At 53.3% G+C, this 25,548-nt stretch overlaps 1 protein-coding gene across 14 annotated transcripts; it reads left to right on the top strand.

Annotated features, from left to right (window-relative positions):
• The first annotated feature begins 1,764 nt into the window (after window positions 1-1,764).
• On the top strand, window positions 1,765-23,559 carry TYK2 (tyrosine kinase 2). 14 transcript variants are annotated; one of them, XM_024745817.1, is made up of 27 exons: window positions 1,937-1,973; window positions 2,966-3,083; window positions 3,225-3,330; window positions 3,648-3,863; window positions 6,833-6,956; window positions 7,074-7,221; window positions 7,540-7,703; window positions 10,618-10,984; window positions 11,566-11,775; window positions 11,896-12,053; window positions 14,548-14,656; window positions 14,751-14,940; window positions 15,033-15,136; window positions 15,232-15,414; window positions 15,503-15,590; window positions 16,506-16,633; window positions 17,523-17,658; window positions 17,741-17,895; window positions 18,616-18,766; window positions 19,223-19,329; window positions 19,548-19,740; window positions 20,116-20,234; window positions 20,607-20,779; window positions 21,000-21,117; window positions 22,087-22,197; window positions 22,281-22,383; window positions 23,082-23,559. In XM_024745817.1, the coding sequence occupies exons 4-27, from the start codon at window positions 3,668-3,670 to the stop codon at window positions 23,138-23,140; spliced, it is 3,594 nt and encodes a 1,197-aa protein (XP_024601585.1). In that variant the 5' UTR covers window positions 1,937-1,973; window positions 2,966-3,083; window positions 3,225-3,330; window positions 3,648-3,667; the 3' UTR covers window positions 23,141-23,559. The 14 variants fall into 14 exon arrangements, with proteins under 14 accessions (XP_024601582.1, XP_024601580.1, XP_024601587.1 ...); XM_024745816.1 differs by having other exon boundaries at window positions 3,225-3,289; XM_024745814.1 differs by lacking the exons at window positions 1,937-1,973; window positions 2,966-3,083 and adding an exon at window positions 1,765-1,845.
• Window positions 23,560-25,548: the final 1,989 nt, after the last annotated feature.

Below are 25,548 nucleotides of genomic sequence, written 5' to 3' on the forward strand. Positions count from 1 at the left end.
TCCAGGTGCTAGGCTAAGTCTCTATCTACAACTTCACATTGAATCTCCATAGCTGCCCTGTGAAGAAGAGTCTGTTTTTCCCCACATTTTCTCAGACTAAGATGAGCAGCCACATGCCCTTGGCCGCAGCAGTTATGGCTCCACCTTCAGAAATGAACCTGGTTCTGCTCTTTTGTGCTGGGAAACTAACTAACCTCGGAAAGTTACTCAGCCTCTGTTAAAGAAAAAAATTACTGTGACATTTGTTAAAAACCGTCGACTGAAAAAAAAAACAAAAGCATGACCTAAAAGTTGAGAGTTATATTTTATTCAGCAGACAAAACTGAGAATTAAGTCTGGGACACAGCATCTCAGATAACTCTGAGAGATTGCTCTGAAGAGGCAAGTGGGGATCCAGGATATACAGGAGTTTTTGCATCAAAGACCAGGTAGTCGGAACATCAAAAGATTATTGTTAATTAAAGAAAACCAGCTATCTCAAGTTAAGGAATTTAGTACTTTTCTATGTATGGGAAGATGCAAGAGTCTGGGCTCACTGAAGTCGTTCCTTTGATAGGCACCTCAGCTATCTAGGGCCAGTATCCTGGGCTTTCTCATCCTGAGTCTCCTCAGGGTGCATCATTGCGGGGGTTGGGGGGTGTGGTGTGCTGTGGCTGATGGCTTGATGGTGGGCATCCTGTTTCTATCCTGAGTTCCCTCCAGGGTCACCATCTGGGGGGCTGTAATGTGATGGCTTGATGGCTACAACATCCTTTGTTTTACTGATATGGCAGGCAATATTTTTCATTCACAGAACAGTAAGGAAGACTTTATTCAGGACTACTGCAATAGGCGGATTGCAAAAGGGGAGAGCATTGGGCTCAACTCTGAACGCAGCAAAGACAGCTGGGGATTGACAGCCAGAGCAGAGTGATGAGGTCCATGGAGACATCGAGGGTAGGGGGATTCTTGCTAAAGAGAGGCCAAGGATGTATACATCAATGGTGGGGAATGAGAAACTTGATCAGATATCAAGGGTTGGGGGATGACTTAGAAGGATTCTTTGCTTAGACTGTACTGTGCAGGCCAAAGACAGGACTGCGGCCAAGGTTGAGGAGTAGTCGAGGAGAAGGTTCAGAAGACTACAGTATGGTCAAGGAGAGAGTCTGTCACCTCTCTGGACCTCAGTTTTTTTCTCTGAGAAATGGGGATAATAGTCCCCAGAGGAACTACTGCTAGCATCAAATGAGATAACGCGTGGAAAACGCTCAGCGCATAGCCTTTTCTGTAAAATGACAGCGACCTACTTACTGTGTAGGCATCAGAACTCGGATCAGGTGGGACGTCCAAGCTGCTACCTTGAGAGCAAGGGGCCCTCGGAGGACAGGGCTACAGGTGATCAGAAAAGGGATGTGAGCTGGTGGGCCGGAAATGCCTCCCTTAGAGGAAGGGGGTCTCAGGCCGCAAAGCAGGGCTGGCCAGGCAGACAGGGACAAAAGGCAGGACAGATGTAGGGCTATATGGCAGGGGAGTTGGAGGACTGAAAGACTGCCGAGCTGAGGACCTCGGCTTGCACCAAGTTCAGGTACGGAAGCCTGACTTAGGCCCACCGCCCGCGTGGGTACTGGGAACAGCCTTGCCCCGGCAAGACCTCACACGCCCGCCCGCTGCCGAGCAAAACTTGAAGCCCGCACCAATGGGAGCGCCGCCGTAGCAGCGAGGGGGCGGAGCAGACCGGCCGCCAATGAGTGTGCCCGTTTCAGGCAGCCAATGGGAGGCGGTGTCCCAGCGGCGATCAAGCGGCGGCTGACCCTGGCTGCTGGGCGGGGCGGGGTCCTAGGTTCGAGCCGGAGCTCCCCGGAAAGGGTGAGTCTGGAGGAGGGGCGGGAGGGGGCGCGCCCGGGAGGTCATCAAGAAGGATGCGGCCGGCGGGACTGCCCTTTGCAGGAGGTGGGTAGAAGCCCCCACACTGCCTTGGGACTGATTGATGCCCGGTGGGTACACGTCGCGGTTCCCGCCCGTGCCAGAACGGTTTGGAGACTTCTGTTGGGGGGCGAGGGCCGCGGACCTCACCCAGACCTCATCTTCAAAGCTGGGTCTGGGCCCAATGGGGACGAGGAGGGAGGAGATGGGCACCTGCGAAACCCCATCCCCAAGATCTTATCTCGAACGTTAATAAGATAATAATAGCGAACATTTATCAAGCACTTATTGCACGCCAGGCCCGGTGCGGCGCCCTTTCCCTGTCTCACCTCACTGAATCCTCCCATCAACCCTTTGAGAGAGAGACTGTTTTATGCCCATTTTCTAAATGAGGAAACAGGTTCAGAGAGGAGTTGATTCTTGACGACTCCGACATTGTGCTATTACAACCTTCTCTTTTCCCCCATCACTATCTTAAATCAGTAACATCGGTCGAATCGCTGACAGCCCCTCCCTGCAAATACTGGAGACCTCAGGAGGCCTGAGCCCTGGGCCTCGCTCTCGAAAAGTTCCAGATTGTTGGGGAAGGAGCTGAACACAGCCCCTTCTCCGCTCAGGGAGCCAGTAGGGACTGGGGTCGCTGGTGGGGGTAGATGTGGTATGCAGGAATCTCGGCTTGAAAGAGAAAAAGGATTATTTTGATAAAACTAATAATGACTTCATTCTTGTTTTTATCATATTTGTTATTTTTTCATGCCTGTATGTGACATGCAGAATTGTGTTGAAACGTCACAACCTAATTGATCTACAACTCTAGTTTTTTTAAAAAAAAGGATGTAGAAAAAATAACCGTAATACAATAATCTGTTTTAGTTACACAATATAAAAAATATGTAAAGTGTAGCAGCAGTAATCAAAATATGAGGTGGAGGAGAATGAAAAGTATAATGTTTACCAGTCCTATTGAAGTGAAGCTGTTATTAGCTTAAAATAGGGTGTTACAAGCGTGAGGTATGTTATGTAAGGCTCATAAAATGTCTTAAACTTATAACATTAAACTTAGGGTAACCACAAAGGAAAAATCTTATAGTAATTACATCCAAACACAAAGAAAGACAGCAGGATAAGAAACAAGGAACAATGGATGTACAAAACAACGAGAAAACAACAAAATGGCAATAGTAAGTCCTTACCTATCTGTAATATGGTGACGGTGGTGCGTAATTCACTTACAACTCTAGTTTAAAAGTTAAAAAAAAAAGAATGTAGAAACTTCACAACCATCTCTTCATGGCAACACTCTCAGCATCTCCATTTTCCAGATGGGGAAACTGAGGCCCAGCATGGCTAAGTGACTCATCTGAGTCGACACAGGATTCACCCCCAGGTCTGTCTGGCCACCCCTGTCTTCCTGGTTATTTTGGAAAGGTGGGTTCAGAGCAGATTAAAAAAAAAAAATTTTATTGGACAGAGCAGATTTTTATATTGGTGAATTTGTCCAATAAAGGGGTTTGGTGGTGTTATTGTTCGTGATTGATCTGGTAGGTGGGGACACATACCCCAACTCCATCAAACGGTTGTGGAAACTGGGGCTCAGGAAGGGGAATTGGGTGTCTAAGTTTGCACAGCTAGCAGGGGTCCAGAATCTTCCCCCCAAGCCTCAGTCTGGATGGTTGGAAGGTTGAGGTGCTCAAAGGGGCGTCCAGGCTGAGGCCTGGGGCTGACAAGATGTCATTCCTTCCTAGGCAAGCCAGCTGTCAAGAGCATGCCTCTGTGCCAATGGGGGGCCACCACCAGGGGCAGAAAGCCCGATGGGGATGGAGCTCAGCCCATGGCCACCAGAGGAGGCCTGAAGGTGCTTCTGCACTGGGCTGGCCCCGGTGGCGGGGAGCCCTGGGTCACCTTCAGCGAGGCCACACTGACTGCAGAGGAGGTCTGCCTCCACATTGCACACAAAGTCGGTGAGTCCCGGGCATCAGCCCCATGGCGGGGTGGAGGCACTGGCAGCCGCCGGGCCTCATCCATCCAATCGTCTGCCCATTCATTCAGAGGACATTGAGTGAGCACCTAGTGTGTGCCAGCCCCCAGTTACTACATTTGTAGAGCTGATATTCTAGTAGGGATCAACAAGAAACACAATAAATAAGAAAACTGTATAGGAGGCCAGAGATCATGGTAAAAGATTTAAAACTTGGGGAGATAAGGGACTGAGCCACGGGTATATCTTGGGGAAGATGGCGCCAGGCAGTGGGAACAGCAAGTGCAAAGGCCCTGAGGTGGGAACTTACCAGCAACAGTGAGGAGGCCGGTGTGGCTGTAGCCGAGTGAGTGAAGGGGAGACAGGAGTAGGTGAGGGCAAGCAGGTGATGGCACAGGTTGTACAGGGCCTCTTGGGCCTCAGGGAAGACTTCGGATTTTACTCCAAGTGAGGTGGGAGCCGCAGAGGACTGTGAGTGAAGAAGGAACGTAATTGGACGCAAGTGTCACAGATGATCTCTGGCTGCTGTAGGGGGAGCAGACTGTGGCGGGCGAGGGTGGGAGTAAGGGCCTCCAAGTAGGAGGTGATGGGGCAGAAGTCAGCCAGGTTCAGATCTTACAGTGTTTTAAACCCCAGAGGGAGGAGTTTAGGGCTTAAAGCTTTCCCCAGGAACAGCAGTGAAGCATGGAATGGTTGAGAGAGCCTGCGGCACACGTGCTTGAAAGTTAGTTTCTCCTGCCGGAGGGGGAGAAGGTCTCTCCAAGGGGACTTTGCTTACGTGCCCTTTCCTCCAGGACGTCCTCTCAAACCCCCTGTCCCACAACTGGATGGGGGCCTTCTGGTAGCTTTCTATAACACCTTGTACTTTCCCATCAATGGCAGATTCTTAAAGAAGCACTGGTTTTCTGGGTGGTGTGAAACATGCCTGGCCAAGGACCCAGAGAACCTGATCTTTTTAAGGAAGCAAAAGATCTTAAGAGTAACTGGAGCATGGTTTTCAAGAATTTGGAAGGGGAAGTAGGAATTGAAAGCAGAGCATAATTGTCTGGGTCCAGGTCATGGTTATTCAGTGCTGAGGGGGTTGGGCTTTCTCAAGGGGCAAAGGGGAGCGATGGAAGTTTTAAGCCAGAGAGTGAAACAGATTGGTTCTTTAGGAAGTTGTCTCATAGGGAGGCATGCTCTTTCTTTGGGGGGCAGTACACTTGGATGCAATGATTCTTTTCTTTTCTTTTTTTTTTTTTTTGGCCGCGCCATGCGGCTTGCGGAATCTTAGTTCCCTGACTAGGGATTGAATCCAGGCCCTCGGCAGTGAAAGCACCAAGTACTAACCACTGGACCACCAGGGAATTCCCGGATGCAATGATTTTGGAGAGCAATTTGGCATCGTCTAACATGGTTGAAATGTACATCCCCTGAGGGCACACAGTTCCACTCCTAGACGTGCACTCTACAGACACTCAGCTCATGTGTTCCAGGAGATGTACATGGGAATGTTCAGAGTGGCTTCATTGATCTTAGTGAAAATAGGAGACCATCTCAACGTCTGTGTATAGGAGAATGCACAAATCAGTTGCAGTATGGTTGAACACTGGAATACTATACAGCCAGGAAAAAGGAATTTAACCAAAGTTACATATATCATGTGTGAAGCTTAAAACCTATCGTAGCATGAAAAAGCAAATTGCAGGACGCCTATGGTATAATACCCATTTGAATTTATAGCATTCAAAGATGATAGAGAATATGAAAATGATAAACTCTAGTTCAGGAGTATAGTTACCTCTTTGTGGGAGGGGAGAGGAGGTGGATGTAGGTGGGGGCTTCAGTTGTACTTGCCAGGTTTTATTCTTTTTCTCGTGGCTGGTACTTAGGTGATTATAAATTATTCTGAAGGACTTCCCTGGTGGTCCAGTGAGTAAGACTCTGTGCTCCCAATGCAGGCGGCCTGGGTTTGATCCCTGGTCGGGGAACTAGATCCTGCATGCATGCTGCAACTAAGGAGTCTGCATGCCACAACTAAAGATCCCTCATGCCGCAACTAAGACCCGGCACAGCGAAAACAAAGAAAGAAAGAAAGAAAAAAAATTTTAATTAAAAATAAATAAATAATTCGGAACTATTTTAGATACAATTTTTAAGTGATGTGTATAAAAAATAGATGCTTGGGCAGCCAGTGTGGGGAACGACAGTAAGTTTGGAGGCTGAACTAGGGCTGAGTTTTGGATTTGAAGGAAGTGGGTAGATCCCAGAGAGAAGGAGGATGCAGAAAGTACAGGACTTGTGACCAATCTGATGTGGTGGGGGTGGGACGAGTTGAGGACAAAGATGAAGTCCGGCAGAGAGGGGGCAGGTTTGGGGACCTCAGATGAGATCTATTTGGAACAAGGCACATCTCAGGGGGCCCGAGATGTCTAGAGGAAGACAGCCAAGGGGTAGTTGGGTATTTCTCTGGGTCTGGAGTTCAGAGAGAGACCAGGCAAAGTGCCAGCAGTCTGTAGAGCTGTGTTAGTCAGTCTATGATAGGTTTTGCTGTAGTAACAAGCAGCCCCCCCAATTCTACTGGGTTAAGACAATGAAAATTGACCTAAAATCTAATGCAGGTCAGATGGTTCCCCTCTATCTTATAGCTTCACCACTAGGCATAAGGGGTTTCCAACATTCCTGGGGCAGCGAAGATGGCAGGAAAGTTTATTTCTAGGCCTGGAAAAATGTACTCCCTTATGCCCACATCCCACTGGCCAAAAACCAGCCCAATGTCTCCATCCTAGCTGCAAAGGAGGCTGGGAAATGTAGTTTTCCTGTGAGGCCATAGGATGGTTTACATATTGCATTGTCTTCTGTTGGCAAGGCAGGAGGCCCAGGGAGGGATTGTGAAGGGAGACAGTGGGTCTGGGGGTCCACAGGGCTAATGGCAGCAGGCACTCACTCCTGACTCATTTCTCCCCTGTCCAGGCATCACTCCACCCTGCTTCAATCTTTTTGCCCTCTTCGATGTCCAGGCCCAGGTCTGGCTGCCTCCAAACCACGTCCTGGATATGTCCAGAGACTCGAGCCTGATGCTGTACTTCCGCATGAGGTGGGTGAAGTCCCCTTGGAAGGCTTTCGTTCTGTCCCCTCTCTCCCCTGTCCCCACCTTCTTGGACCTGGTCTGAATCTGTGCTAAACCCTAGCTGCGCCCCCTCCCTTCCTGCAGGTTTTATTTCCGGAACTGGCATGGCATGCATCCCCAGGAGCCGGCTGTGTACCGCTGTGGTCCCCCAGGGTCCGAGCCTTCCTCAGAACAGGCCAAGCAGGGGGTGCAACTCCTGGACCCCGCCTCCTTTGAGTACCTCTTTGAGCAGGTGTGAGCAGGGCTGGGGAGGTGAGACTGTTTGTGAGGGAGGTTGCAAATGAGGAGTCCTCACTTCCCTCCCAATTTGCTATAGCTAGTAGGTTTGAACTCATGCCCTCTGGGATCCTTTGGCTGCCTGAACCAAAGGGTTTTGAGACTCTTAGGGTTGTAGGGGTAAGTGCTGTGATTGATTAGTGATGTCTGCCACAGGCATAGGGTTGGGCAGAGGAGGCACACATGTGGGGTCCTTCCCTTCCGCAAAGTGACCAGAAGCTGGGGAGTGAACAGGTTCTCATGCCTCCCTTTCTGCCTGATTCCCCATCCCCAGGGCAAGCATGAGTTCATAAATGACGTGGCATCGCTGTGGGAGCTGTCAAGCGAGGAGGAGATCCACCACTTTCAGAACGAGAGCCTGGGCATGGCCTTTTTGCACCTCTGCCACCTCGCTCTCTGCCATGGTGTTCCCCTTGAGAAGGTGGCCAAGAAGATCAGGTATTGAGAATGAGGCGGAAACACTGCATAGGTGGGTGGACATGCCCAGGTATCTGGTGGCCAGGGTAGACCTTGCATACTGTCATGCCTTCATTCATTCAACAAACATTTATTGAGTGCCTACTGTATGCTTGTACTAGTTTTTTTTTCTTCCGGCCGTGCTGAGTGTCTTGTAGGATCTTAGTTCCCTGACCAGGGATTGAACCCAGGGCCCTGGCCGTGAAAGCACTGAGTCCTAACCACTGGACCGCCAGGGAAGTCCCTGGTACTAGTTTTGGGTGTTGGGGACACAACAGTCAATAGGACAGACAAAAATCCCTGCCCTCCTGGAGGTCACATCTGATGAAGGAGACAGGCAATAAACAAAATACAAAAATAAAATGTATAGTGTTTTAGACGATGATAAGTGCAATGGGGAAAAATTAAGCAGGAACAGAGAAAGAAGGGGTGTGTCATGGAATGGGGGGCGTACAGTTTAAAACTGGGTCATCATAAGAACCTGCTGTATAAAAAATAAATAAATTAAAAAAAAAAACTGGGTCATCAGGGAATTCCTCACTGAGAAGGTGACATTCAAATTCAAAAATCTGAAGGAAGTGAAGGAGGGAGCCAGGTGGGTATTTGGGAGAAGAGACTTCTCCACAGAGGGATCAGCCAGTGCAAAGGCCCTAAGATTGTACCATGCTTGATATGTGGTGGAGGAAGTGTGGTTGGAGCAGGGTGAGCTTGGAGGACTCCCTAGAATTCAAGGGAAAAAAGGAGGCAGGAGCCTGGAGAGCTGCTAGCCTCCACTGCAGTGAGGGCTGGGGCAATCAGGGCACACTGCCTGGAGGAGGCAGCAAGAGAAGTGGGTCTTTCAGGACCTGCAGTTCTTTTTTGGCCGCGCCACACAGCTTATGGGATCTTAGTTCCCCAACCAGGGATTGAACCCCCGCCGAGTCGTAACCACTGGACCGCCAGGGAATTTCCCAGGACTTGCAGTTCTTAAAGCACATATTTTTCAATCCCTGTCGTGTTATCACTGGAGGACTAGGGCTGTGACAGTGAAGCCCAGGATGCTGGGAAGCCCAGAAGAGGGACCCTATCCAGCCTGGAGATCAGAGGATGCTCCTGGGGGGAGGTGATTTCTGCTAAGACCTGAAGGTTGAGTTGGCTTTATCCAGATGTGGATTGCTTTGGCCAAGCATTCGAGGGAGAGGGAACAGCATATACAAAGGCCCAGAGGCAGGAGGTGGCAAAGGCCTAGTTTCCAGGGGAACTGAACTCGGAATGTGATCGCCCAAGTGCAGGAGACGGCCAGGCACTAGTCAGGGAACCTTTTTCCCTGAGAGCACTAGGGAGCCCTGGAAAGCTTGGAAGTGGGGGCAGAAGGCAGCTAGAACCTTGACCTTTAGGATCTTTGTATTCAAAGGTTGGAAGAGGTGGCTTGGGACATGGAGGATGAGGCTTGGAAATCTCATCTAAGTGGGCTATGCTGGTGCGCAAGTGCAGGGCAGGAGAAGGGGTGAAGGGTATGGCTTTGTGAAGAGCAGAGGGGCTTCCCAGAGCTGTGCCTTTTATTGATAGTCATATTAATGATCAAAACAATAGCGACTTCTCCAATAATAATAATAGCCAACACTCACATAGTCCTTATTTTATGCCAATCAATAGTCCTGATTCTCTCATCAGCCCTAGAAGTGGGCACTGTTTGATCCCATTTTACAGATGAAAAGACAGAGCCCTTTAGAGCTTAAGGAAGTTGCCCAAGAGCTGGGATTTCCGACCTATAGTCTCCTCCAAAGTCCTGGGCCCTGGGCCCAGACACCACCTGGCCTCCCTGTGCTGGCCCTTTATAGCATTCTCTGTCCACCTTCATGACAGCCTGCCTGTTTTTTTTTTATTGTTTTGGGGTTTTTTTTTCAGTTTTTATATTTTTTATTTTTATGTTTTAAATTTTTGGCCGCACTGGGTCTTCGTTGCTGTGTGCGGGCTTTCTCTAGTTGTGGCGAGCGGGGGCTACTCTTTGGTGAGGTGTGCGGGCTTCTCATTGTGGTGGCTTCTCTTGTTGCAGAGCACGGGCTCTAGGCGCGTGCACTTCAGTACTTGTGGCGCATGGGCTCAGTAGTTGTGGCTTGCGGGCCCTAGAGCACAGGCTCAGTAGTTGTGGCGCAAAGGCTTAGTTGCTCCGAGGCACGTAGGATCTTCCCGGACCAGGGCTCGAACCCGTGTCCCCTGCATTGGCAGGTGGATTCTTAACCACTGCCATACCAGGGAAGCCCCCCCTAATGTTTTTTAAAATGAAATATAGCTGATTTACAATGTTGTGTTAATTTCTGCTGTACAGCAAAGTGATTCAGTTATACATATATATACATTCTTGTTTTTTTCATCCTCTTTTCCATTATGGTTTATCATAGGATATTGAATATAGTTCTCTGTGCTATACAGTAGGACCTTGTTGTTTATCCATTCTATGCATAAAAGCTTACATCTGCTAACCCCAGCTTCCCACTCCATCTGTCCCCCAACCTCCTCCCCCTTGGCAACTAGAGTCTATTTTCTATTTTGTAGATAGGTTTTCTAGTTTGTAGATAGGTTCATTGTGTCATATTTTAGATTCCACATATAAGTGATATCATATGATATTTGTCTTTCTCCTCCTGACTTACTTCACTCAGTATGACAATCTCTAGTTGCATCCATGTTGCTGCAAATGGCATTATTTCATTCTTTTTAATGGTTGAGTAGTATTCCATTGTATATACGTACCACATCTTTATCCATTCATCTGTTGATGGCCATGTAGGTTGCAGCCTGTCTGTTTTCTAGACGAGGCAGCTGAGGTTCAGAGAGATGAAGCCACTTGCCCCACGTTACCCAGCTAGGCCTGCAATCCCGGCCCCTGACTGGCCCCTCCTGGTCGTCCCCACAGCTTCAAGGACTGCATCCCACGCTCCTTCCGGCAGCAGATCCGACAGCACAATGCTCTGACGCGGCTGCGCCTGCGGAGCATCTTCCGCAAGTTCCTGCGGGCCTTCCAGCCAGGCTGCCTCTCCCAGCAGGTTGTCATGGTGAAGTACCTGGCCACACTCGAGCGGCTGGCGCCCCGCTTCGGCACAGAGCGCGTGCCCGTGTGCCACCTGGAGCTACTGGCCCAGGCCGAGGGGGAGCCCTGCTACATCCGGGATGGCGGACAGGCCCCTCCCGACCCTGGGCCCGAGTCTGCCGCAGGACCCCCTACTCACGAGGTGCTGGTGTCGGGCACCGATGGCATCCAGTGGCGGCTGGTACAGGCAGAGGTGAGCGGGCGCCTCTTCCATCTAGCAGTCCAGGGCAGCTGGGGGTGGCGCGCCCTTGCTCAGCCTTGGCCTTGGCCTCCGAAGGTGGTTTTCCTCCACGTGCCTCTGGGGTGTGCCTGGGAGTCTGTGCCTTTTTTTTGTTTTGGTTTGGTTTTTTGTTTTGTTTTTTTTGGTCACGTGGCATGGCATGTGGGATCTTAGTTCCCCGACCAGGGATCGAACCCGTGCCCCTTGCATTGGAAGAGTGGAGTCTTAACCACTGGACCACCAGAGAAGTCCCTGGGGGTCTGTTTCTTGGGGAGTGTGCTCTGTCTGCCTGCCTTCCTGGGGACCTGATTTCTGGGGTCTGGCATCTGGGGCTGAGAGGGTGAGGAACCTCCATTCTACTCTCCCCGAAGTTCCAGTTTCTGGCATGTGTATCTCTCTGGGTGGGTCTCCTGTCCAGCCTGTGACACTGGGGTTGATGGGGGGGGTGGGTTGCCTGGTCCCTCCAGCTCCCGCCTCTCCCCCGGGGAAAAGTGCAGTGGGACTAAACAGGCACTGCCCTTCTCCATTCACCTGCCCCACGTGCTGGTTTCCAGACTCCCAGTGATGGTGGTGGTGGTGGCGGCAGAAGGATGCCCCATGCTGGCCCATCTGGGAAGAAAGCCAAGGCCCAGGAAGTGGGCAACCAGCCAGTGCACAGACCTCAGGAGGCCCCATGGGCCTACTTCTGCGACTTCCAGGACATTACCCACGTGGTGCTGAAAGAACGCCGCGTCAGCATTCATTGTCAGGACAACAAGTGCCTGGTGGGGCCCGGGACGGGGGCCCAGGCTGGCCGTGGGGGGAGGGTTGGGTGACAGTGGGAGCCTCTGGCCTGTGACATCTGCCTGATGTTGTCCTCCCCACCACCGCCCCCTGGCCTGCAGGACTTGACCCTGCCTTCCCAGGCTGCAGCCCTGTCCTTGGTGTCACTGGTGGATGGCTACTTCCGCCTGACGGCCGACTCGAGCCACTACCTATGCCATGAGGTGGCTCCTCCACGGCTGGTGATGAGTATCCAGGACGGTATCCACGGACCCCTGCTGTGAGTGCCGGGAAGGGCGGGTGGGCTGTGTGTTGGTGACTGAACTGGGCAGTGAGCTCTAGGGACTGTGGGGTTTGAATGAGGTGTGTGCATGTCGGTGTCTTAGTGTGTGCGTGTGTGTCTTAGGGTGTGAAGGCCTGTGTGTTCACCCATGTATATGAGTGCACATGTGTGTGCAAGCATCCGTGTCTCAGTGTGTGTGTGCCTGGGTGTGTACGTGAGTGTGCGTGCACGTGTGCGGGAGCATTCGTGTCCAGTGTGCACACGCGTGTCTGTGTGTGCGTGCGGGTACACGTGCAAAGATTTGCTCATACAGCATTGTGCGTGCGTTCACGTCAGTGGGTGCTCATGTGGGTGCATGTGTGCACCCAGGGGTGATGGGGGGAGAGAGGGCACCTGTAACGGCATGGACGGTGTGTCACGCTGAGAGTGCCTGGGTTGGGGACTGTCACCACGCATGTCTGAATGTTTAACAGCCCATTTGGCACGCAGCTGTGTCACTACTCTGGGGAGTGCGTTTTGTTTGGTTTTGTTGTTGTTGGTTTGGCCACGCCACGGGGCATGCGGGATCTTAGTTCCCCGGCCAGTGATGGAACCCATGCCCCCTGCAGTGGAATCGCGGAGTCTTAACCACTGGACCACCAGGGAGGTCCTCCAACTGCGTTTTAAATTGTCAGTGTGTGTTTTTGCACGTGACAGGACTGGTGAGTTTTGCTGGGCTATGCGTTGTCCAAACGCTGGTGGCTGTTCAGATATACGTGTGGGTGTTTACACCCCTGCAGGCATGTGTCTGTCCTGGTACTTGTGGATCACTGACTGAGCACTCCTGCTTGGACGTGTGGGGCTGAGAATGTGAAGTGTCAGGGCTTATGTGGTCATCAGGTGTGTGTGGCCATCCTGTATGCTGCCGGGTTGGGGTTTGTGACTATCAGCTCATCTGGTCATTGGCCCTGTGCCTGGGTATCCCCTGTCCTATCTGTGACACTTGGACTGGCCCCTGGGTCAGTCTAAGAGGTCTCACCCTTCCAAGCCTAGTCTCTACACCAGAGGAGGGTGAAGTGGTCGTTTCACCTCTCAAGGGCTGTGGCCGTACGGGGCCTATGGGCCATGTCAGCGTGTGTCTTAGTCCATTCGCGCTGCTGTAACAGAATGCCAATGACTGGGTGGCTTAGAAACCACAGACACTTATTTCTCACAGTTCTGCAGGCTAGAAGTCCAAATTCAAGGTGCTGGCAGATCCAGTGTCTGGTGAGAGCCCCACCTCCTGTTACATAACCAAAGTTCAGTCTTCTGGCTGTGTCCTCATATGGTGGAAGGGGTGAGCGAGATCTCTGGCGTCCATTTTATTTTTGTATTTATTTATTTAAATTAATATATTTATTTAATTTAATTTTTGGCTGCGTTGGGTCTTCATTGCGGTGCCCTGGCTTTTCACTGTGGTGGCTTCTCTTGTTGCAGAGCATGGGCTCTAGGCACACCGGCTTCAGTAGTTGTGGCGCTCAGGCTTTAGTAGTTGTGGCTCATGGGCTCTAGAGCGCAGGCTCAGTAGTTGTGCCACACGGGCTTCGTTGTTCCGCGGCATGTGGGATCTTCCTGGATCAGGGCTCGAACCCGTGTCCGCTGCATTGGCAGGCGGATTCTTAACCACTGCGCCACCAGGGCAGTCCCTGGGGTCCGTTTTATGTCACTAATCCTATTCGTGACGGCTCCACCCTCATGACTTAATCACCTCCCCAAGACCCACCTCCTAAGGCCATCACCTTGGTCGGGGGTTAGGGCTTCAACATAGGAATTTTGGGGGGACACAGACATTCAGTCTATGGCACCACATAGGTAACTGTCAGAGTCTGTGTGGCTGTGTCACCTTGTAGTACCTGTTTGCGCTTATGACAGTTGTCCCCTCTGGGTCTGGGATGCCAGTGCCCCTGTGCTGTTACGTTACACAGCGGCTGTGTCTGCGATCTTTCATTCTCTTTTTTTTTTCGGCCGCACTGTGCGGCATGCGGGATCTTAGTTCCCCAACCAGGGATTGAACCTGCGCCCCCTGCAGTGGAAGCGTGGGCTTAACCACTGGACCGCCAGGGAAGTCCTCTGTCTGTGATCTTTTCCTTTCGGTGTGTGACAGACTGCATGTGCGTCACCCTGGGAGTGGCAGTGTCTATGGCTGGGTGTGTGCCCATTTGGCATCTGATGACTGTTTCCCGTGTGTGTGTGTGTGTGTGAGTGATCTTGTCTGCCACGGTGTCCACAGTTGTTACGCACAAGCATGTGCCTGTTCCGGTACCTGTGTCTGTGTGTGAGGTTTCATGCATGGGACAGGCTTACCTGCGTGTGTGTGTTCAGACACAGTCTCACCACGTAAGCTGTGTCTGACATTTATCCCAGCTGGAGTGTGCCCTGCTGGGCAGGTTTTGTGTGTCCTTGTTGCCAGGTGTGGGTCCAGCAGTGCTCCCAGGTGCCCTGATGGTGCCCCTTTGTGCCCCCACCCGCCCAGGGAGCCATTTGTGCTGGCCAGGCTGCAGCCCGAGGACGGCCTTTACCTCATCCACTGGAGCACCAGCCACCTCCACCGCCTTATCCTCACGGTGGCCCAGCGTGACCAGGTGGGCCTGGGGCGGGGGTCCTGGGCTGGGGCTGGGCGTGCTCCCTGCCTGGACCCCTGCTCACCGCCCTCACCCCTGCTGCCACCTGCTCCAGGCACCCGGCGTGAAGGGCTTGCACCTACGGAAGTTCCCCATCGAGTTGCAGGCTGGGACTGTCGCGCTGGAGGGCTGGGACCGGTCCTTCCCCAGTGTGCGCGAGCTGCGGGTTGCCCTCCAGGGCTGCTCCCTGCGGGCCGGCGATGACTGCTTTTCCCTGCGCCACTGCTGCCTGCCACGGCCAGGAGGTACTAAGATGGGAGTGCCACGGGGCTCGGGTTGCGGGGGCGGGGGGGCTCTTCCCTCCATGCGAACTTTCAGGGACTGCTTCCATCCCCAGAGATCTCCAACCTCATCGTCACGCGGGGACCTCGGGCCAGCAGCAGGCCACTCAACCTCAGCCATCTCAGCTTCCACCAGATCCGCCAGGAAGACATCACCCAGGTGCGTGGCGCGGGGGTGGCCCCTGCGGGCGCGGGGCACCAGGGAGGCAGCCTGGAGCCGTTGTCATGGAGATCTTCCACACCATGTCCCCCCAGCTATCCCACTTGGGCCAGGGCACGAGGACCAATGTGTATGAGGGCCTCTTGCGAGTGGGGGGCGGAGGCCCTGAAGAGGACAAGGTGGATGGTGGGGACCCCCTCATGCCCGGGGCGGGCTGTGAACAGGAGCTGCGAGTGGTACTCAAGGTGCTAGATCCCAGTCACCATGACATCGCCCTGGTGAGTGAACGTGGCCAGGGGATGGGGGGCAGGGTGAAGAGGGTCAGGGTCAGGGCCTGCAGCCCCCTAACCTGCCCCGTCCCCACAGGCCTTCTACGAGACAGCCAGCCTCATGAGCCAGGTCTCCCACGTGCACCTGGTCTTCGTGCACGGCATCTACGTGCACGGCTCCGAGAGTGAGTGGGCCCTGCCCCACCCCCGACATACACACACACCCCACCCCACTCTGCCGCATTTACAGCCCGACCCCACTTACACTCTTGACCTGCATCCTTATCCCTGACTGCACACTGACCTTTGACCTACACCCCACCCCTGAACATACCCCAGCCTGTGCCCATCGACTCTCATCTCCATCCTAAATCCTGTCCACACCATGACCCTTAGCAGCAGCTCCCTGATCCCTGGCTACGCCCCAACCGTCTACCTGCGCCCCGACTCCAGACTGCATCCCTAGCTCCATCTACCACCCAAACACCTCTACAATCCAGCCCCTGTGTATCCTCTGACCCCCTCGATACTGTGACAGCATGCAGACCCCAGCCTTGTAGGCCACCCTGATCCTCCCAGACCTCAGCCCCTGCTTCTCCCCCCGCTCTCCCGCTACTCTGTGCACACCTCCTTGTACAGGGTGCCCACGGCCGCCCCCAGGCCCGCCGACCTCAGCACCACGTGTCCGTCTCTCCTGCTTTCCCCGCAACGCTGGCCTACGTGCCGAGCCTGCGCACCTCTCACTGCACAGGCACCCCCAGCCCTGTGGGATCCCAACCTCCAGCTCCACTCCCTCCACTCGTCTGCACCCTCCCCCCGGTTCCCCAATCCCGTCCTGACCTTTGTCACTCACTCGCAGCCTCCTCTCTACCCCAGTCCCACCCTGGACCCAAATGCCAGCATTCAGCGCGGCCTCACCCTGCACCCACCTCCTCCGTTCCTCCTCTCCCCAGAGTCGCTCCCGAGCCTCCCCCCACACCCTTGCCCAACACCTTCCGCACCTACAATCCCAGTGCCCGCCCCCCTCATCCCCGTCCTGCCCCCTGGTGCCCTGGAGGGTAAGCTGGTGGGCAGCACCTGCAGTGGCTGGGCCTTTGCAGATATCATGGTGACGGAGTACGTGGAGCACGGGCCCCTGGACGTGTGGCTGCGGCGGGAGAGGGGCCGCGTGCCCCTGGCCTGGAAGCTGGCAGTGGCCCAGCAGCTGGCCAGCGCCCTCAGCTACCTGGTGCGTGGTCTGCGGGCGGGGCCTGCGTGGGTGGGGAGGGCCAGGGCAGCTCCCACGTTGCGTATGGAGGCCTGAACGCACCCATCCACGCACTGGATCTTCCCATGAACCTCCTCTGCTCATGTACCCCTGTGGCTCCCATCTCTCCCCACCTCCTCCACTTGGTGTCCAAGGCCCTGTGGCAGTCACCTCTGTCACTCTTGCCATTTGTTCTCTAGCCCTTCCCGGTCCAGTCACCCCAGTTTCCAGAACACCCCCTGTGTGCCGGGCTCTGTCCTAGGCCCTGGGGACCCAACAGAGAACAAAACAGACAGAAGTTTCTGTCCTTGGGGAGCTGGCATTTTAGTTGGGAGGGACAAGCGAGAAATAATAATTCGTACATTATATTACATAGTACGCCAGAAAGTAGCAAGAACTGTGGGCAAAAAAGCAGAGGTGGAGATGAGGATTTGTTACAGTTTGGGGAAGAGGTGATGTCTTAAACAGGTGGGTTGGGGAAGGCCTCACTAAGGTGACCTGGAGGTGACATGGGGTGAGGGGAGAGGTGGGTAGTTGTGAGTGTATCTGGGAGAAGTGCATTCCAGGCAGAGGGGACAGCCAGTGCAAAGGCCCTGGGGAAGGAGCATGCCTGCCATGGGTTTGAGGACCACAGTAGGGTCCTCTGGCCTTTTGTCCCTGGGTGAGGGCCTTGGCCACCAGCACTGGGAAAACAGGAAGGACCCACTGGAGACCCAGTGCTGCCTCGTCACTATGACAATGGACTGGCATCTCCATAACGACCATGATTGTCTTTTTCACTTGGGCTGTCCCTGGGGGGACCATGTGGGATGGGGTAGGGGTGGGGTCTACAGCCCCCAGTGGCCACGCCCCCCTTTCCCCCCTACCCCAGGAAGACAAGAGCCTGGTTCACAGCAACGTGTGTGGCCGGAACATCCTCCTGGCACGGCTGGGGCTGGCGGAGGGCACCAGCCCCTTCATCAAGCTGAGTGACCCCGGTGTGGGCCTGAGCGTCCTCTCCAGGGAGGGTAAGGACGCAGGCAGGGCTGGGCACAGGGACGGGCTTCCCCCACTCCTTTTACCTTGCTGACCTCTGACTCTGGCCCCCAGAACGGGTGGAGCGGATCCCCTGGACAGCCCCTGAGTGCCTGTCCGGTGGAGCCAACAGCCTAAGCACTGCAGCCGACAAGTGGGGCTTTGGTGCCACCCTCCTGGAGATCTGCTTCGATGGGGAGGCCCCCCTGCAGGGCCGCAGCCCCTCCGAGGTATGTCCAGGGGACCCCTGGGCCCTCCGCACAAAGAGGGCTGGCACCGCCAAGGAGTCCAGAGGGTACATTCAGGGTCCAGAGCTGCCTCCCCTCTGGCTATGCAGCCTCATCTCTCTGGGGCTCCATCAGGTCATCTGTCAGTTGCAGTGAACTGCAGTCCCAACCTCATAAGGTCGTTATGGCCCAAAGCAAATAGATCACATGCTTTAGGCAGAGTGACCAGGGCATCAAGGGGGAGGCACAGGCTGTTGGGAGGAAGGGGACCCAGAGGATGCCCCTGACCCAGCTGAGGGATGGGGCAGGGCTTCCCAGAGGAGGTTTTAATCTAAGTGCAGAAATATCAGTGTCCCAGGCTAGGAAGAGCAGCCTAGGTGGTGGACACAGCCTATGCAAAGGCCGGGAGGCTTTGGGGCATTCAGGGAGCTGCAGTATGCAAAAGCGTTCTGGGAGCAGAGGTGGGTGGAAGGCAGGGCAGGAAGGGCCAAGTGTGAGATGCTCCAGCCCAGCACAGCCTGCTCTACTTGGGTTCCAATCCTGACTCTGCGGTGGTGGGCAAGTCTGCATCCCATTGCCGAGGCTCAGTGGCCTCATCTGTAAAATGGGAATGACAAGAACAAGGACCTGGCTGGTCTAGCCCTGCTCTGGGGACTTGACTCCGCCTCTTGGGGAAGGGGACTGAGGGTGTACACTGACTCCTTCCGGTCCCGTCTCCAACAGAAAGAGCGCTTCTACCAGAAGCAGCAGAAGCTGCCTGAGCCCTCGTGCCCAGAGCTGGCCATACTCACCAGCCAGTGCCTGACCTATGAGCCAGCCCAGCGGCCATCCTTCCGCACCATCCTGCGTGACCTCACTCAGCTGCAGCCCCAAAGTGAGCATCACTCCAGGGCGGGGACCCTGGAGGGGGGGAGGGGCTGGGATCCCTGCTGACTCAGGCATGGTGCACCCAAGTCTCTGTACAGTGGCTTAGGGTGTGTGCCGGTTTCTAATTCACTTAAGTAAGGGGGAGGGGAAGCCCCAAGCTCTCCTTTATGTTTTGCTTGGGGAGAGCCACGGCTTCTTTGGATGAATTAGACCCTGGCAAATTTTTTGGTTATTAATGAAAAGTTTGTGCCCTTTACCCAATCTCAGAACATCCCAGGTGTTGCTTATGGTGCAGCCAGCTCTGTGTTTTGGACAATAAGAGGAATTTTCCAGCCCTTGCAAAAAAAAAAAAGTTTGCTTATCTCTGGGATCGGATGCTGGGGATAGCAGTAGCTGGCTTTCTGTGTCCCCAAGTGTGGACCCTTTTGGAGAAAGGGCTGTGTTCCAGACTCACCCACTGTAGCTCTTCCAGATCTCGTTGATGTCTTGTCTGTGAACCCGGACTCACCGGCGTCAGATCCTACGGTTTTCCACAAGCGCTATTTGAAAAAGATCAGGGATCTGGGTGAGGTAAGGGCGAGGCCTGGAGGACCGGCAGCGGGGCATGGGCTGCTCCAAGGCCCTGGCCTTAGAGACTCTCAGCTTCAAGAGAGGCCCCGGGGAATTGAAAGGGAGGCCTCAGCCCCAAGGGGACCCATCCACATGGAGTAGGTGGGGCCTTGGATTTTCCAAACAAACCTGCCTGGGGAGCTGGGGGTGGGGCTGACGCTCCTGCACGCTCCGGCCAGGGTCACTTCGGAAAGGTCAGCCTGTACTGCTACGATCCAACCAATGACGGCACTGGTGAGATGGTGGCCGTGAAGGCCCTCAAGGCAGGCTGCGGTCCCCAGCTCCGTACAGGCTGGAGGCGAGAGATCGAAATCTTGCGCACACTCTACCACCAGCACATTGTCAAGTACAAGGGCTGCTGCGAGGACCAAGGTGGGCGGGGCCTAGAGCTGTAACAGGGCGGGGCTATGGCTTGGGTGTGGCTTGGTGGGCGGGGCCAGCAGGACCTGGCCAATTAGAGCCTCTCAGCCCCAGGCTGGAAGATGCAGTTTGCAGACACCAAGGTGGGCGAGGCCCGGCTGCCTCCTTTCCATCCTTAGGTACTCTGCTGGGGCCAGGATGGGTGGGAGCCACCGTCAGCTCCCTTGCCTGTGGACGGGTTCAGGATGGGTCCGCCCCACCTGAGGACTGGTCCTAGTGTGGATGGATCTTGGTTTTCCCTCCGCACCTTGGGATAGGGGGTGCAGGGTGGGCAGCCTGTGGTCCAGGTCTCTACCACCCTTACGGGCCGCTCCTCTCCGGTGTCAGGCGAGAAGTCGGTACAGCTGGTCATGGAGTACGTGCCCCTGGGCAGCCTCCGAGACTACTTGCCTCGGCACAATGTCGGGCTGGCCCAGCTGCTGCTCTTCTCCCAGCAGATCTGCGAGGTGGGCCTGCCTGCCCCTGCTCCCAGAACCTGCCCCCTTCTTTGGCTTGGCCTGAGCTCCCTATCTCTCCCGCCAACCCCGCTGGGCCTGCTCTCCTCCATCCTTGTCCATTCAGCAGATCACCTGGCCACACCCCCTCTGGCCTGGGCCCCCACCCCCCTCCCAATTCTCCCGCCCCCTGCCCCGGGGGAGCCCCCCATGTGGCTCCACCTCTGCTGTCTGGCTCTGCTCCTTTTCTCTCTGGCCCCAGCTGCCATCCTGCCCGTTCTCGCGCCTGGTCCCCGCCAACTTGACTGTCCCCTAGCCATCCTGGTCACTGCTTCTCAGGCCCGGTCCTGCCCCCGCGCTGATCCTGACTTGCCCCACCCCCAGGGTATGGCCTACCTGCACGCGCAGCACTACGTGCACCGAGACCTGGCCGCACGCAACGTGCTGCTGGACAACAACAGGCTGGTCAAGATTGGGGACTTCGGTCTCGCCAAGGCCGTGCCCGAAGGCCATGAGTACTACTGTGTGCGCGAGGATGGGGACAGTCCCGTGTTCTGGTAACCAGCGGGACCCAGCCGGAGGGAGAGGTGCCAGGGTCACCTGGAGCAGACAGGGTGGAGGAGATGGATTCCGGGGTCTCAGACGACAGGGCCTGGGTCAAGTGACACTGCCCCCCCTCTTAAGGGTGGGGCCCTAACTGGGACCACAGGGCTCCTAAGCCTCAGGTAAGGACTCCAGCTCGGTCTGGCCCAAGGCCTGAGTGCCCTCTCTCCCCAGGTATGCCCCGGAGTGCCTGAAGGAGTGTAAGTTCTACTATGCATCCGACGTCTGGTCCTTTGGGGTCACCATGTATGAGCTGCTGACCTACTGTGACTCCACCCAGAGCCCCCCCTCGGTGAGAGCCAGGCCTGCACCCCGACCCCATCCTAGAGGAGTTAGCGAGGCATGCATTCAGTTCCCAGCTCCCCCACCCTAGCAAGAACTTAACCTACCTGAGCCTCACAGTCGCATTCTGTAAAGTGGGCCAGTTACACTGCAGAGGGCTTGGATTGTGACCGAAACCCACTCAAATAGGAACGGCTTATTCTGCCACTTGCAAACCCCAAGGGGACAGTGGGAACATGGCTTGATCTAGACCTTCAAATGCCATCAGGAATCCCATTTTCTCCATCTCTCAGCTCTGCTTATTTCCATGGTAGCATTTTGGTTTTTTTGCCGTGCCACGCGGCATGTGGGATCTTAGTTCCCCGATCAGGGATCGAACCTGTGTCTCCTGCAGTGGAAGCACCGAGTCTTAACCACTGGTAGCATTTCTTAAGCAAGCCTTCCCTTTGTTGTGGCAACAGTGGACCCAGCTGAGGGGAGGAGGGTCTTTCTCTTTCCAACATAATTCAGGACTCTCTGATTGGCCCAGCTTGACTCACGTGCCCTCCAGGGAGCCACTCACTGTGTAGTCCTTGGCTGAGGGGAGGAGCCTAGAGTATGTTAGGGGTTTATTCCCAAAGCCAATCAGAGTGCCTTCATAGGAAAAATTTTTTTTTTAATTTTAAAAAAATTTTAAAAATGTTCTGAACAGGCAAAAACAACTTGCTGAGGCTTAATAATAATAGCAAGCACCTAATTCAGACTTACTCTATGAATATTAGTTTATCTAAGTTTCACAATAACCCCAGGTGGTAGATGTTATCACCCATTTTACAGATGAGAGAACTGAGGCCCAGAGAGGCAAAGTCATAAGACCAATGTTATGCAGCTGAGAAGTGGTAGAGATGGCATTAGAACTCCTGCCGTCCGGCTTCAGACTCTTGACCGCTATCTAGGCAGCCCCGCCTCTTAAAAAGAGCTTGTCCTGTTTCTTCTGTAGAAATTCATCGAGCTCATAGGCCTCACCCAGGGGCAGATGACAGTGCTGAGGCTCACTGAGCTGCTGGAACGAGGAGAGAGGCTGCCACAGCCAGAGAAATGTCCCTGTGAGGTGAGACCCTCCCTTTTCCCCCTGCCCCCACCATCGGACCAGGGAGAGAGCAGAGATCACAGCCTCAGTTTTTCCTTCCCCAGATCTATTGCCTCATGAAGAACTGCTGGAAAGCAGAGGCCTCATTCCGCCCGACCTTCCAGAACCTCATACCCATCCTCAAAACGGTCCACGAGAAATACCAAGGTCAGGCAGCCTCAGTGTTCAGTGTCTGCTGAAGCCTGCCAGCAGCTCTGCTTGGGGGGATTGGAGCAGACAGTACCCACAGAGAGGGCCTTCTGCTTCCCACCCTAAGAGGAGCCCAAGAGGAGGTGGTCAGCCTCACTGACTCCCTGTGCCTTACTCCTGTCTGGATGCCCCACCCCTCTGAACTGACTTTCCTTGTCTTAGTCCGTTTGGGCTGCTATAACAAAACGCCACAGACTGGGTGGCTTATAAACAACAGAAATTTATTTGTCACAGTTCTGGAGGCTGGGAAGTCAAGATCAAGGCACCAGCATGGTTGAATTTTGGCAAAAAGCCCTCTTACTGGTTCATAGCCTATGCCTTCTTACTATGTCCCCACAAGGTCCAAGGGGGCAAGGCATCTTTCTGGAGCCTCTTTTATAAGGGCACTAATCACATTCATGAGGGCTCCACCCTCATGGCCTATGCACCTCCTAATACCATCACGTTGGGTGTTAGGATTTCAACATAGTGATTTTGAAGCGACAGAAACGTTCAAACCATAGAACCTTCCAAGATCATGAGCCTGACACAGGCTCCTGAGGGATCCAGGACAAGCTAAAGGCCCTTGAATCTGATCTTTTTATCTTCCCCCAGCTCCTGCCCTTGGAGCCCACTATCTCCCCTAACTGGTTAACAACTCATATTTCCTCTGCTAGAGGCATGGTCCTTGGGCCCTTCTTCAGCAAATGTCCACTCTCCTGGGGACTGCAGCTAGAGCAAGACACTCATTGCTGAAGAAGTCAGATTCAACTATTGAACTTTGCTCACCTCTAAATCACCAGCCAGCAATTAGACCAATGCCTGGAACACAGAAGGCCCTCAAGATGTATGTTAAATATATCAACAAAGGACCTGGAGGACCACATGCCATGTAAATAAGATTGCCAGTTTCACCTTTTTTCTCGCTATGTGACCTCAGGCAAGTGGCTTCCCCTCTCTGGGCCTTAGCTTTCAACTATGAACTTGGGATGGTCATGCTTGCTGCCTTGTAGGACTAGTGTCAAGAGCTAATGAGGGCTTCCCTGGTGGCGCAGCGGTTAAGAATCTGCGTGCCAATGCAGGGGACACGGGTTTGATCCCTGGCCCGGGAAGATCACACATGCTGCAGAGCAACTAAGTCCATGCATCACAACTACTGAGCCTGCGCTCTAGAGCCTGTGTGCCACAACTACTGAAGCCTGCACACCTAGAGCCCGTGCTCTGCAACAAGAGAAGCCACGACAATGAGAAGGCCACGCATTGCAACAAAGAGTAGCCCCCGCTCTCTGCAACTAGAGAAAGCCCGCGCACAGCAACGAAGACCCAACACAGCCAAAAATAAAAACAAATAAATAATTTTTTAAAAAAAAGAGCTAATGAGGTCGTATCTGTCAAATGCTTAGCAGAGAGATATGCAAACAACTGCTCAATAAGCATTTGATATTATTGTTAATCTGGTGTTTGCCAACGTGTTTCTGCTTGACAGGTATACTTGAGATGGGTCTGCCACATTGTGAAAGGCAGTTAGATTTCTTTCCCATGGGATTTCCTAAGAGCCTGTGCATTGCAGCCCTCCTGACTGGTCAGTTTCACACTATTTTAGTGATATTTGCTTTTTATAACAGTTTTTAAAATTAAATATTCATTATAATTGTAAATCTTCCTTTTTTTTTTTTTTTTTGATATTGCCATAGGCAGTGAAATGTTTCCCTCCTCTGTCCATCAGCCACCACTGTCACCTCCCCAGGAGACAACTAATGTTATCTGGTTTCCTCTTTTGGCTTCCAGAGACATTTTATCCAGATACAAGGAAATCTGTGCACATGTTACATTTCCCCATCTTTTGCAAAAATAATAGTGTGTGCTGCTATATAGAGCTCTAGCCTGTATCTTTTCTATTTTTTTCCCACATAATAGGCCTTGGAGGCAAACAGTGTTTTCTCTTTCTATTTTATGGTTGTGTTGTAGCTCATCATTCAAATGTCATCGGCATTTGTTCATGTAATCATTTCTAATCCTTTGCCATACCCTGGGCTGCTGCAGTAAGCAAGCATGTGTGCACATGGTTTCACCCACGTTCAAGGGTATCTGTAGGACAAATTCCCAATGGGAATAGCTGCACAATCTAACCTGGTAATTTGGAAAGTCATTGCCACTAGAATATATTTTGATAGGTGATAGGGCAAGTCTCTCCTCATTCTTTTCTCAAAATTATCTTGGCTTGTTCTTGGGCAGCTACTTTTTTTATTTTTTGCAATTCTTTTTTATAAAAAATTATTTTCCGGGACTTCCCTGGTGACACAGTGGTTAAGACTCCACGCTCCCAGTGCAGGGGGCCCAGGTTCGATCCCTGTTTGGGGAACTAGATCCCACCCGCATGCCACAACTGAGAGTTTGCATGACACAACTAAGGAGCCAGTGAGCCGCAACTAAGGAGCCCTCCTGCTGCAACTGAGACCCAGTGCAACTAAATAAATAAATAAATATTTTTAAAAAATTATTTTCCGTTATGGTTTATCACAGGATGTTGAATGTAGTTCCCTGTGCTATGCAGTAGGACCTTGTTGTTCTCTCTGTTTTATTCGCTTTATTTTTTTTGGCATACCCAGTTACATGGAGATTTTTTTGCCCGTTTGGAAGTCTGGTATCTTCTGCCAGAGTTCAGTAGATGTTCTGTGAGAATCCTTGCACATGTCAATTTTTTTTTTTTTGGCCGTGCGGCATGTGGGATCCTAGTTCCCCGACCAGGGATGGAACCCATGCCCCCTGCAGTGGAAGCGCGGAGTCTTAACCACTGGACCACACGGGAAGTCCCTGTAGATGCTTTTTTGTTTTTTTGTTTTTTGCGGTACTTGGCCCTCTCACTGTTGTGGCCTCTCCCGTTGCGGAGCACAGGCTCCGGAGGCACAGGCTCAGCGGCCATGGCTCACGGGCCCAGCCGCTCCTCGGCATGTGGGATCTTCCCAGAACGGGGCACAAACCCGTGTCCCCTGCATCGGCAGGCGGACTCTCAACCACTGCGCCACCAGGGAAGGCCCTTTGCCCATTTTTGAATTGGGTTTGTTGTTGAGTTGTAGGAATTCTTTATAATCTGGATATTAATACCTTATCAGATATATTATTTACAAATACTTTTGATTTGGG

Source organism: Neophocaena asiaeorientalis, unplaced genomic scaffold (genome assembly GCF_003031525.2).
Source record: "Neophocaena asiaeorientalis asiaeorientalis breed wild unplaced genomic scaffold, Neophocaena_asiaeorientalis_V1.1 scaffold357, whole genome shotgun sequence".
Classification (NCBI taxonomy): domain Eukaryota; kingdom Metazoa; phylum Chordata; class Mammalia; order Artiodactyla; family Phocoenidae; genus Neophocaena; species Neophocaena asiaeorientalis.

Excerpts from the sequence above, each read along its gene's own strand:
- TYK2 (XM_024745805.1), top strand. The coding sequence starts at position 1,899 with ATGCGGCCGGCGGGACTGCCCTTTGCAGGAG. Across the intron at positions 12,054-14,547 it reads GGTATCCACGGACCCCTGCT|GGAGCCATTTGTGCTGGCCA; the intron begins GTGAGTGCCGGG and ends CCACCCGCCCAG. Across the intron at positions 22,384-23,081 it reads GGTCCACGAGAAATACCAAG|AGGCATGGTCCTTGGGCCCT; the intron begins GTCAGGCAGCCT and ends TTCCTCTGCTAG.